Here is a 12,212-nt window from a genome sequence, read left to right as displayed (position 1 = left end):
CCACTTGAATCAAATTGTGAAATATGATATATCAAGAACTATGTAATGTTTTGAACAGCCAACAATAAAAAATTAAAAAAAAAAAAAGAAATTCATCCAGAACCAGTATCTGCCATATCATAGGTATTTTCCCAGTTGTTAGGTTTCTACTGTGGTATTTGTTAATTTTCTCCTGTCTTCCCTCTTGTTCTTCATGCTTGTCTTGGAAGGAAGGAAGGAAGGAAGAAAGGAAGGAAGAAGTTTATAATACATAACTTAGAAGTAGTAGTGAAAAGATAATAGATAAATAAAAGCATGGGAGTAGAAAACAAGACTTCCTATATGATCAAAGAACAGCTCCCTGCACAGAGGCCAAAGCCAGCCTCATATTTAATGGTAAAAAGAAAAAAGTATTTAAAGCAATCAGTGGCAATCTCATCAAACTAAGCTTTCTGGAAGCTTGATAAAGTGGAGTTCATTTTGGGATGACTGCAACAGGAGGCAAAAAATTCCCTAGCTTTATTCTATCAGTTTCTGAGAATACTGTATCTTTTTAAGGTTATTTTCTCTTTGTTTCAGTGGAAAATTTATGCTGCTAAAGTAGAGAAGCTATGAGCAAAGGGGTATTTATTTTGAAACAGAATAATATCATGTAACAGTACTACACAAATAATACATTTATTTTGATAAAGAAAAGTGCTTCTATTTATAAAATATAATATTTATATTTCAGGCCTCTATTGGAAAGGTAAGGAGGTCAGACACAAAAAGGATTCCTTTCTTTTTTTCCTCTCCTCTCTTTGAAGCATTATAGACCAACCAATGTGTGGAAATTGGGACAAGGGGATGAACCAAAGAATGCATACAAATTTAAATATTTTTCTTTGACTTTCTATATTATAGAAGATTTAAATCACCTTTCTTAACAGAATATTGATAGCAAATATATACTTCTTTTCCATAATCTACCAGTAAAAATAGAGGAAAGAATAGAAGGACAAACAGTAAAAGAAGGGAAGGGAAGAGAAAGAATCAGTCAATGGGAAATTATTTAATCCTCTTTATTTGGAATGTTTCAGAATGAATTACCTAATTTCACTTCCTACTAAATTTTTAACTATTTAACCCCAGTCACTCATCTTTAAATGACACAACTGTAATAATTGGGAAATATAAGTAGACTTAGTATCAGAAGTTCCTTTAACTTCATAAAGCCTGGTTGAGAGCTATAGAAAAAAAGAAACATGCTATGCTAGGCTTAGTACTACACAATTTTCCAGGATGATATAATCTGATAGGATAAATAAAATATTTCTTGTATTATTCATTATACTTTCACTGATTATAAGCCTTTCATTTTTGCTTTGTTGTGTTTTTTTTGCATACAGATATATAAACGATCCATGGAAAATCTTTTGCCCACTCCTGCAAAATCTCATTATACTTTCAACTTGCGTGATTTTTCACGTGTCATCCGGGGCTGTTTACTCATTCAAAGAGATGCTGTAGAGAGCAAGCACACTATGATCCGCCTGTTTGTGCATGAGGTTCTCCGAGTGTTTTATGATCGCCTCATTAATGATGATGATAGAAACTGGTTGTTCAAATTAATCAAAATTGTTATAAAGGACAATTTTAAAGAATCATTTGATGGTGTTTTTTTACATTTGAGGAAAGAGAATGCACCAGTGAGTATATGTAGTGATTAAAAAATATGTCAAGTTAAAGCAATACATTTGCATGAACTGTATTAATCAATTAATTTATTTTTAAAAAATATTGCTTTTTTTGCAGTATTTGAACCCAGGGGCAACTCGACCAGTGAGCTACATCTCCTACCCTTTTTAAAAATTTTATTTATTTATATTTTATTTTGGCACTCCAGATTCAACCCAGGGGTGCTTAACCACTAAGCCACATTCCCAGACCCTTTTTTATATTTCTATTTTGAGACAGGGTCTCATTGAGTTGCTTAGGGCCTCATTAAGTTGTTTAGGGCCTCATTAAGTTGCTGAGGCTAGCTTTGAACTCGTAATCTTCCTGCTTTAGGCTCCTGAGCTGCTGGGATTACAGGTGTGCACCACCATACCTGGACTTTATTTTTTATTTTTAAACAGAATCTCACTAAATTTCCAAGGCTGGCTTTAGAGTTTCGATCTTCCTGCCTTAGCCTCCCAAGTCACTGTTGTGTGCCACCATACCCACCCAGCAAAATGTTGCTTTTTAATGATCATATTCTTGCAGCTTTTCTTATGAATAGGTGTTTATTTTGAAGAAGTTAATCTTCAGAGAAATGAATATAACAGAAGTTATTTAAAGGATAAAACCTTGTATGATAGTAGTTAAATGATATAATAAAATATGTAACATAGTACCATCCCTTAGTAAATAATAATTGGGAGTCACCCAAGATGATCCTCCAGACTAGAAAAAAACTTATTATTTACTAGGAATATAGTTTTAGGCATTAATTTTACAAGTATATGATTCCCTACATAATGTTTAAAACAATTATTGAATTTATAATCATTCCATAACATACATAAAACTAAGTTTTGTGTCATTTCCTTAAATATATTTTAGAAAAATTTTTAAGTTTTGTAATCTGTTCATTTCCATTCTATAGGTGACTGAAGAAGACTTAAGAAATCTCATGTTTGGTGATTATATGAATCCCGACCTTGAAGGAGATGATAGAGTTTATATTGAAATTCCAAATATTCACCATTTTAGTGACATTGTAGACCAATGCTTAGATGAGTATAATCAAACTCACAAAACGAGAATGAATCTTGTTGTGTTTAGGTACCTACATTTGATATTAATGCTTAAATTGCTATTTGTAAAATTTTATTTTGAAATATTTAAAATGTACAAAAAGATATAAAGAAAAAGATATTAAATACACATTATACATATATAATATGAAAAATTTATTTGAAGTCCCCTGCTGTAGTCTACCCTTCTTCACTGTGTCTCCCATCATAACCTATAGTAATAGTAACTCATGTGTTTCTTTGGACTTTCACTACACCTGTATATTTTCTTACACATATATGCAAAGTCTTATTTTGCATATTTTAAAAATAAATTTACTTGTGCATATATACAGTATAATATAATTGTTATAAACATGAAATAAAATGGTAAATATATTTACCTATTTATTGTGATATATAATTAGTGTGGGGTTTTTTCTTAGATATGTTTTGGAACATTTGTCAAGAATATGTCGAAATCTAAAGCAGTCTGGTGGAAATGCTTTGCTTGTTGGGCTTGGAGGAAGTGGTCGTCAGTCTTTAACTCGTCTGGCTACATCCATGGCAAAAATGCAGATTTTCCAACCAGAAATTTCTAAGAGCTATAGTATGAATGAGTGGAGAGATGATTTAAAGGTAAAATTATGAAGAAATCTAGCATCTAAAATGATAATAATGTGTACTTTTACCCATATAGAAAGAAATATCCTGTGTAGATGTATACTGAATACACGGATGATGATAATACTGTCCATTGATCACCTACTATGTGTGCTGAACACTGTCCTGAGCGTTTTACCATATGATCTTATTTTATAGGCACAACAGTATGAGCACACTGAAACAGAGGGAAGTGATGCACAGTAGAGCATGGCTTTCTGATTCAAGTCTTATTCACTATACTATTACAACTGTTGCTGCTGATACTATCTTTATTCTAGTTCTGGGAGGATTTATTTTAGATAAATATGTGACTTCCAGTAGACAACATGAGCAGTATGGGCTAGGGGTTTAGCTCAGTGGTGGAGTGCATTGCTAGCATGTGTGATGGTTTGGGTTCAATTTCTAGCTCTTCAAAAAAAACCAAAAAAACTCGTAATTGTTAGACCATGATGCAAGAAAAGACCACTGACTCCAATTAAAATCAAATTTAAGCAAGCTTATTATTTCAACCTGCTGGGCTGCCTTTCCCAACAAAATCGTGGGAGCCAAGGACAGCCCTGCAGCTTTCTTGCAGCCCAGCTTTATAGCCCAAAAAGTTACACAAAGGGGGGGTTACAGATAACAAAACTCTGACAAGCATAACACAAATGCTGGTTTACATTTTTGCTGGCCCCGACATCAGAATTTATGAAAGTCGTTAGAGCCTCAGAGAGGGTCGTTATCTAGCCAGGGAAGGCCAGGATTTATGAGGTGAAACTAAGGTTTAGGAAAGGGTTGTTATCTGGTCAGGGAAAACCGGGCATGGGTGAGTTAAAGGCATGGGCAGCTTTACAACATTAACTTATGGCCAGGCTATACAGACATCCTAATATTTTTACAGAAAACAGAAATGAATCCTTCATAACTTGTGACAATCTACAGAGAGAATTAGGCTAGGTATATCAATAATGATGATGATAATGATGTATTAGTAATTTCTTTAGAGCTGTGTTGCTGTCCTAGCAACCAAGAGAATAGTGCAGTGCATATTTGGAGTTTTATCCTTAATTTACATAGGGATCTACAGTCTTCTATAGAGACTTCAGTACAGAGATGACCCAAAAATGGCCAAAAAAGAAAAGAGAGAGAAAGAGAGAGAGAGAGAGAGAGAGAGAGAGAGAGAGAAGGAGAAGGAGAAAGGAGAAAGGAGATGTTGTGGACTTCTTTCACTTTCACTGGACCATACCCATTATATAGTTTTTAAATATTGTTAGTTGTTAATAGACCTTTATTTTATTCATTTATTTATATATGGGGCTGAGAATCAAATCCAGTGCCTCACATATGCTAGGCAAGAACTCTACCCCTGAGCCACAACCCCATTAAATCTTTACATATTAAAAATTAACATAGAGAGGGCTGGGGTTGTGACTTTGCAGTAGAGTGCTCACCTAGCACATGTGGGGCTCTGGATTCGATCCTTAGCACCACATAAAAATGAATGCTTGGAATAAAGGTATTGTGTCCAACTACAACTAAAAAAATAAATATTTAAAGAACATTAACATAGAGAATTACTTTTTCTTGGCTAGTAGCAGGTAGAAATGGTAGAACTGAAGGAGATATCAAAGAGTTCCACATAGACGTGAAAGGAAAAAGGATATATTTATATCATTTACTCTTTGTTTTTGTTCATGCTTTAAAGGAAAAATTTTTATATGTTCACTGCCTAATAAACTAATAGACTTAGAAAGCATAATACTTATGTATTGATTCCTTCAAAGTAGCAAAAACATTGAACCTTGAAGTCAGATATACTCAATTTTAACTTCTGCTTTGCATGATTTGTTAGCTGTGTTGTCTTTGCATATTTTAATTTTTTAAATAAATTTAATTGTTCATATATATAGTATAATATGATTGTTATAAACATGGGATAGAATGGTAAGTATATTTACATGTATATTGTGATATATAATAAGTTTGGGGTTTTTTGGTAGATATGTTTTGGAATATTTGTCAAGAATATGTCAAAATCTGTGTTGTAATGGAGTTTCTATGAACTTATCCTATTCTGGGTTACTCAATTTGTTGGTACTCAGTTGTTTATAGAATTCTCCTGTAATCTTTTTTATTTTATGGCATTGGTTATAGTGACCTCTTTATTTCTGGGTATGTATTTTCCTTTTTTTTATTAGTTGTTTTTACATGACAGGGTATATTTTGACATACATACATGGGATGCAACCCATTACAATTTTGTTCCCATTCTTGTGGTTGAACTTGATGTGGAGTTACACTGGTCTTGTGTTCATATATGAGCATAGGAAAGTGATGTCTGGTGCATTCTATTGTCTTTCCTATTACCACCTCCTCTCCCGTCTCTTCCCTTCATTCCCCTTTATCTAATCCAATGAATTTCTATATTTCCCCATCTTACCCTCCCTTGTTATGGGTTAGCATCCACATATCAGAGAGAACATTCAACCTTTGGTTTTTGGGGACTGGCTTATTTCACTTATCATGATAGTCTCCAGTTCCATTCATTTACTGGCAAATGTCATAATTTCATTCTTTTTTATAGCTGAGTAATATTTCATTGTGTGTGTGTGTGTGTGTGTGTGTGTGTGTGTATATATATATATATATATATATATATATATATATGCAAAGTTTCTATATCCATTCTTCTGTTGAAGGGCATCTAGGTTGGATCCCTAGCTTTGCTATTGTGAATTGAGGTGTTATAAACTTCCTCTGCTTCCCGGTCACCATTTAATCTGCTTCCCTCTCCCACACTTTTCCGCCATTATGTCCTGCCTCACCTTGAGCCCTGAGGAATAGAGTCAGCTGTCCATGGACTTAGACCTCTGAAACCATGAGCCCCCAAATAAACCTTTGCTTCTCTATAGTTGTGCTGGTTGGATCTTTTAATCACAGCAGTGAAAATTCTGACTAACTAGGAATCAATCTAACAAAAGAAGTGGAAGACCGACCTCTACAATGAAAACTACAAAATACTAAAGAAAGTAATTGAAGAAGACCTTAGAAAAGATACGACCTCCTATGTTCTTGGATAGGCAGAATTAATATTGTCAAAATGGGGCTGGGGTTGTGGCTCAGCGGTAGAGTACTTGCCTAGCACATGTGAGGCCCTGGGTTCAATCCTCAGCACCACATAAAATAAATAAATAAATAAAGGTATTGTGTCCAGCTACAAATAAAAAATAAATATTTAAAAAGTCAAAATGGCCATACAACTAAAAATGCTATACAGATTTAATGCAATTTCCATTAAAATTTTAGTGACGTTCTTCATAGAAATAGAAAAAAGCACTCATAAAAGAGGCCAGAATAGCCAAAACAATCCTTAGTGAGAAAAGTAATGCAGGAGGCATCACAATACCAGACTTTAAATTATACTACATAATCATAGTGTTGGCACAAAAATAGAATTGAAGACCAGTGGAACAGAAGACTAAGAGACATACCCACATAAATACAGGTGTCCCATACTAGACAAAGGCGCCAAAAACATACATTGGAGAAAAGATAGCCTCTTCAACAAATGGTGCTGGGAAAACTGGAAATCCATATGTGCTAGATTGAAATTGAAACCCTGTATCTCACCCTGCACAAAACTCAAAGTGGATCAAGGACCTTGGTGTTAGACCAGAAACCCTGTGCATACTAGAAGAAAAAGCAGGCCCAACTCTCAATCATATCAGCTCAGGAACAGACTTCATCAATAAAACTCCTAAAGCACAAGAAGTAAAATCAAGAATGAATAAATGGGATGGCATCAAATAAAAAGCTTCTTCACAGCAAAGGAAACAATCAAGAACATGAACAGAGAGTATACAGAATGGGAGAAAAATCTTTCCCACCTGCATCTCAGATAAAGTATTAATCTTCAGGATATAAAAAGAACGGTATTTTCCTTTTAGTAACCATTATTATTATATGAAAAAACTTAAAAGTTCTAACAATCTATTTAAAACTGATAAATTCAACTGCATAGAAAAATTTTACTCAGATCTACACTTTTACACTTTGTTATTGATGTCACAGAGTATATCTTCATAAATTGTGTGCCCATTAACATACATTTATAAGTTTTTTGTGTTTTTATGCTTTTTTCCTTTTGGAATTAAAACTAGATTTGTGCACCAAAATTACAATAATGAGGATTCTCTGTTTACTGTTACTAAAAAATTGATACTTTTGTATGGCTTTATGTTGCTGTCTAGGTCCTTTAACTTCAACTTGAAGGACTCCCTTTAGTATTTGTTTGGGGCAGATCTAGTGGCAATGAACTTATTTATTTGGAAAGGCCTTAATTTCTCCTTCATTTCTGAAAGATAAGTTTACCAGATATAGTATTGGTTGACACATTTCTTCTTGTAGCACTTCGAATATATCACCCCACTTCCTTCTACTATATAGGTTTCTGCTGAAAAATTCACTGATAATCTTGGGGAAACTCTTTTATACATGATAAGTTGCAGGTTCTTACTACTCTCAATACCTTCTCTTTGTCTTTGACTTTTGAAAGTCTGATTATAATGTTTCTCAGTGTAGTCCCTTTTAACTTATCCTAATTACTATTCATTGAGTTTCTTGACTTTGTATATCCCTTTCTTTCCTCAGATTTTGAAAGTCTGGGGCCATTATTTCTTCACATTAACTCTCAGCCCCTTTCTCTCCCTGTGTCCTTCTGGGGTTCCCATAATATATATGGTGGTCCAGCTGATAACTTGTTTTCAAGTTAGCTGACTCTTTATTCTGTAAGTTTAATGTTGAACCTCCCCCTAAGGAATTTTTCAGTTCAGTTATTGTACATTTTCAGATCCATAATTTTTATTTGATTAGATTTTTTAGTTTGTATCTCTTTGTGGATATTATCATTTTGTTTTTCTGGTTTAGTTTAGTTGACAGTATTCCTTTTTAGTTCATTGAAGTAGTTATTTTAAATTCTTTATTAGGTATTTTATAGATCTGTATTTCCTTAGGGTTGGTTTCTGAAGTTTATTTTATTTCTTTGCAGGCCACATGTCCCTGTGTCTTTGCATCCTTTGGATCTTCTATTGCTATATGGGCATTTGAAAACACAAGCTACTTCTCCAAGTCTTTATGACTGACTATAGGCCAGGGAAGACCTTTACCAACCAACCTGGATCTCTAGCCTAAGACCTTTCAGACTTTTTCTTAGAATGTATCTTTTTGGGGGTTGTGTGTGTTTGTATGCGGGCACACATGTGCTTTTTAAATTTTCTTTTTTAGTTTTTAATTTTTTAATTAGTTATATATGACAGTAGAATGTATTTATGCACTTTGATATACATAGATAGGATATAATTTCTCCTTTTTCTGAGTGTACATGATGTAGAATCACATTGGTCATGCAGTTATATGTATACATAATGTAATAATGTCTGTTTCATTCTACTATTCTTCCTATCCCCACATTACCTCCCTTCCACTCCCTTTACTTTCCTCTACCTAATCTAACTCTATTCTTCTCTAGTGCCCCCCAACACTTATTGTGAACTAGCATCCACATATTAGAGAAAACATTCAGTCTTTGGTTTAGGGGGATTGGCTTATTTCACTTAGCATAATATTCTCCAGCTCCATCCATTTACCGGCAAATACCATAATTTCATTCTTCTTTATAGCTGAGTAATATTCCACTGACTGTATATACCACATTTTCTTTATCCATTCATCTATTGAAGGACACCTATGTTGGTTACATAGTTTAACTATTGTGAATTGAGCTGCTATAAACATTGATGTGGTTGCATCACTGTAGTATGCTGATTTTAAGTCCTTTGGGTATAGACCTCGGAGTGGGATAACTGGGTCAAATGGTGAATCCGTTCCAAGTTTTCTGAGGAATCTCCATATTGCTTTCTATAGTGGTTGCACCAGTTTTCAGTCCAACCAGCAATGTGTGAGTGTGCCTTTTTCCCCAACATCCTTGCCAACATTTATTGTTGCCTGTAGGCTTAATGATTGCCATTCTGACAGGAGTGAGATGAAATCTTAGTGTAGTTTTGATTTGCATTTATCTACTTGCTAGAGATGTTGAATACTTTTTCATATATTTGTTCATCAGTTGTATTTCTTCTTCTGTGAAGTGTCTGTTCAGTTCCTTAGCCCATTTATTGATTGGGTTAATTGGTTTTTGGTGTTAAGTTTTTTGAGTTCTTTATATATCCTAGAGATTAATGCTTTATTGGAGGCTCTCTCCTCACATTACTGATTGTTTCCTTTGCTGAGAAGAAGCTTTTAAATTTGAATCCATCTTATTTATTGATTTTTGATTTTACTTCTTGCACTTTAGGGGTCTTGTTAAGGAAGTCACTTCCTAGGCCGACATGGTGAAGATTTGTGCCTACTTATTCTTCTGTAGGTGCAGTGTCTCTGTTCTAGTGCCTAAGTCTTTGATCCTCTGTAAGTTGATTTTTGTGCAAGGTGAGAGATAGAGGTTTAATTTCATTTTTCCAGCACTGTTTGTTGAATAGGCTGTCTTTTCTCCAGTGAATGTTTTTAGCACCTTTGTCTAATATGAGATAACTGTATTTGTGTGGATTTGTCTCTACGTCTACTATTCTGTGCCATTGGTCTACATGTCTATTTTGGTGCCAGTACCATGCATGTGCTTTTATTCTAGTGTATGGAAGAGTTTTTTGACTGTCTTAATTTCCTATTCTCAGGCCCTTTTGTTTTTTGTTTTATACCTTTGATTTTGATCTCTCGCTCCCTTTGCTGCTGTCACCCACTAAGGCACATGCCTGTTTTCTGTGGTGTGGTGAGAATGGGAGAATAATTCCCAAATCCTGCCTCCATATATCACTTGAGTTCAGTATTCTGATTTGTCCTAGGGCTGTCTCACCTGGCTTGGAATTCTGATAGGAATAACACCATAGGTAGGATATCAGCTTGGAGAGACTCCTAAGAGGATATGAAGCTTCATAGCCTGTTCTCTTGCTGCTGCCACTTGCTATATTTTTCATTTGTAAAATTTGAATAATACAATCTGTTCTATAGATTACTGTGGTTAAATTGTACAAAGTATTCTTATAATATGCCTGGCATATAATTACTACTTTGAAAATGTTAATCCTGTTTTTATTTGGAGATAGTTTCACACATGTTTGAATACTAATTTTACATACAGTGATGATCATGGCAATAAGTTAAAACTAATTATATTGTATTTTCTATTTGTTTAGATATATTAATAAGTATAAAACTGATATGATTTGATATAATACTTCTTTAAAAACTATTAGCTACTCTGGTTTTGATGATAGAAAATTATTTCCAGGAACAAATCAGCCTACATATTAGAAAATAGCTTTACTAGGAAAAGACAGTTTTATACAATTAGAAAATATTGAATTCTTGGGGGAGCGGGTACTAGGGATTGAACTCAGGGGCACTCAACCACCGAGCCACATCCCTAGCTCTATTTTGTATTTTATTTAGAGATAGGGTCTCACTAAGTTGTTTAGCACTTCACTTTTGCTGAGGCTGGCTTTGAACTAGCAATCCTCCTGTGTCAGCTTCCAGAGCCACTGGGATACAAGCATGCGCCACTGCACCCAGGACATAATTTAATTTTTAATCCTGACCATAATTAATAAACTGCTCAGAAGTTCCTGAAGTTTTAACAGTCTAACAAGACTATACAATCAGTTCCAGCACACTACTGAGTCCATATCTTTTTATCAGTTGGAAATTTTGGTTGCAGTTGATAACCAAACAAAAATAGTTCATAGTAGTAGTTTAAGCTAAAGAAGAAGTTAATAACTTACAGGATTCAAGTGTCTGTAGGTAGATTGTCTTTTGATATGGCTGAATTTAGGGCCTCCAATTATGTCTTCAGTAATTATTCTTTTCTAGTACAGCTCTTATTCTTTTGTCTTCCTTCTCCAGCAGGCTTAATCCATGAGGCAAGTACAGTTGGCTTCATGAATTATTGGCCTTTGTATCCTCCATCTCAAAACAAGAATTCTTTTTGTTTCAACTCCATCTCAGGCCCCGAAGCAACACTATGACAGGGTTCTGCTTAAATAATGTGCCTTCTTCTGAATCAATGTCTATGCCTAGGGGATTGGGGAAACTGACTAGTTTGGATAACCCACCTAGGGAATGAGAGAAATGGAGACTTGATTGATAGCCCCACCAGAAGTCGGGAGACTTAGTGTCCTTAAAAGTGTTATCAAAAGAAGGAGAAAGGGAGGGAAAGAAAACCAACATAAGTCTATCACATTCTACTAATAAAGGCATTTTACTTTTAAGGGTCTGTTGAAAAATGTGGGCATGAGAGGCCAGAAGACAGTCTTTCTAATTACAGACACTCAGATTAAAGAGGAAGCTTTTCTAGAAGATATTGACAGCATGCTCAATACTGGAGAAATACCTAACATCTTTGCTGCAGATGAAAAACAAGAAGTAATGGAGGTAAAAACTTTTGGGGAAGTGCTGCTCTTACAATAGCAGTTTTCTCATCTTGAAACCTTCCCTCTGTTATTCAGCATAAATATAGTTTGCTCAATTAAAAATTTAAAGTATATTAATTTAATACATCATTTTGGTGAATTTTGAATGCATCTACCATGGTTACAAGGTAGAATTTTTATAATTCTTATCTTCATAATAATGGAATTTTTTTACCTGTTTGATATTATTTTAGCATGTGTTATAAATGATTAGAGAGTTTAAAATCATCTCTTAAATTGATAGAAGTAAACATGATTTTAATGCTATTCTATTAGCTTTATGGCTTAACTCTGGTTAGTAAAAGTTTCTGAAGACTTA

At 34.2% G+C, this 12,212-nt stretch overlaps 1 protein-coding gene across 1 annotated transcript in view; it reads left to right on the top strand.

Annotated features, from left to right (window-relative positions):
* Dnah12 (dynein axonemal heavy chain 12) overlaps nt 1-12,212 on the top strand; it is a 260,520-nt gene that overhangs the window by 141,471 nt on the left and 106,837 nt on the right. The window contains exons 41-44 of the mRNA XM_071618864.1: nt 1,368-1,667; nt 2,606-2,784; nt 3,182-3,374; nt 11,694-11,855. Of these exons, the coding sequence (XP_071474965.1) occupies nt 1,368-1,667; nt 2,606-2,784; nt 3,182-3,374; nt 11,694-11,855 (834 nt within the window). The remainder of the gene's footprint in view (nt 1-1,367; nt 1,668-2,605; nt 2,785-3,181; nt 3,375-11,693; nt 11,856-12,212) is intronic.

This window comes from Marmota flaviventris, chromosome 1 (assembly GCF_047511675.1).
Source record: "Marmota flaviventris isolate mMarFla1 chromosome 1, mMarFla1.hap1, whole genome shotgun sequence".
Lineage (NCBI taxonomy): Eukaryota > Metazoa > Chordata > Mammalia > Rodentia > Sciuridae > Marmota > Marmota flaviventris.
This window is presented reverse-complemented; position numbering and strand designations above follow the sequence as displayed.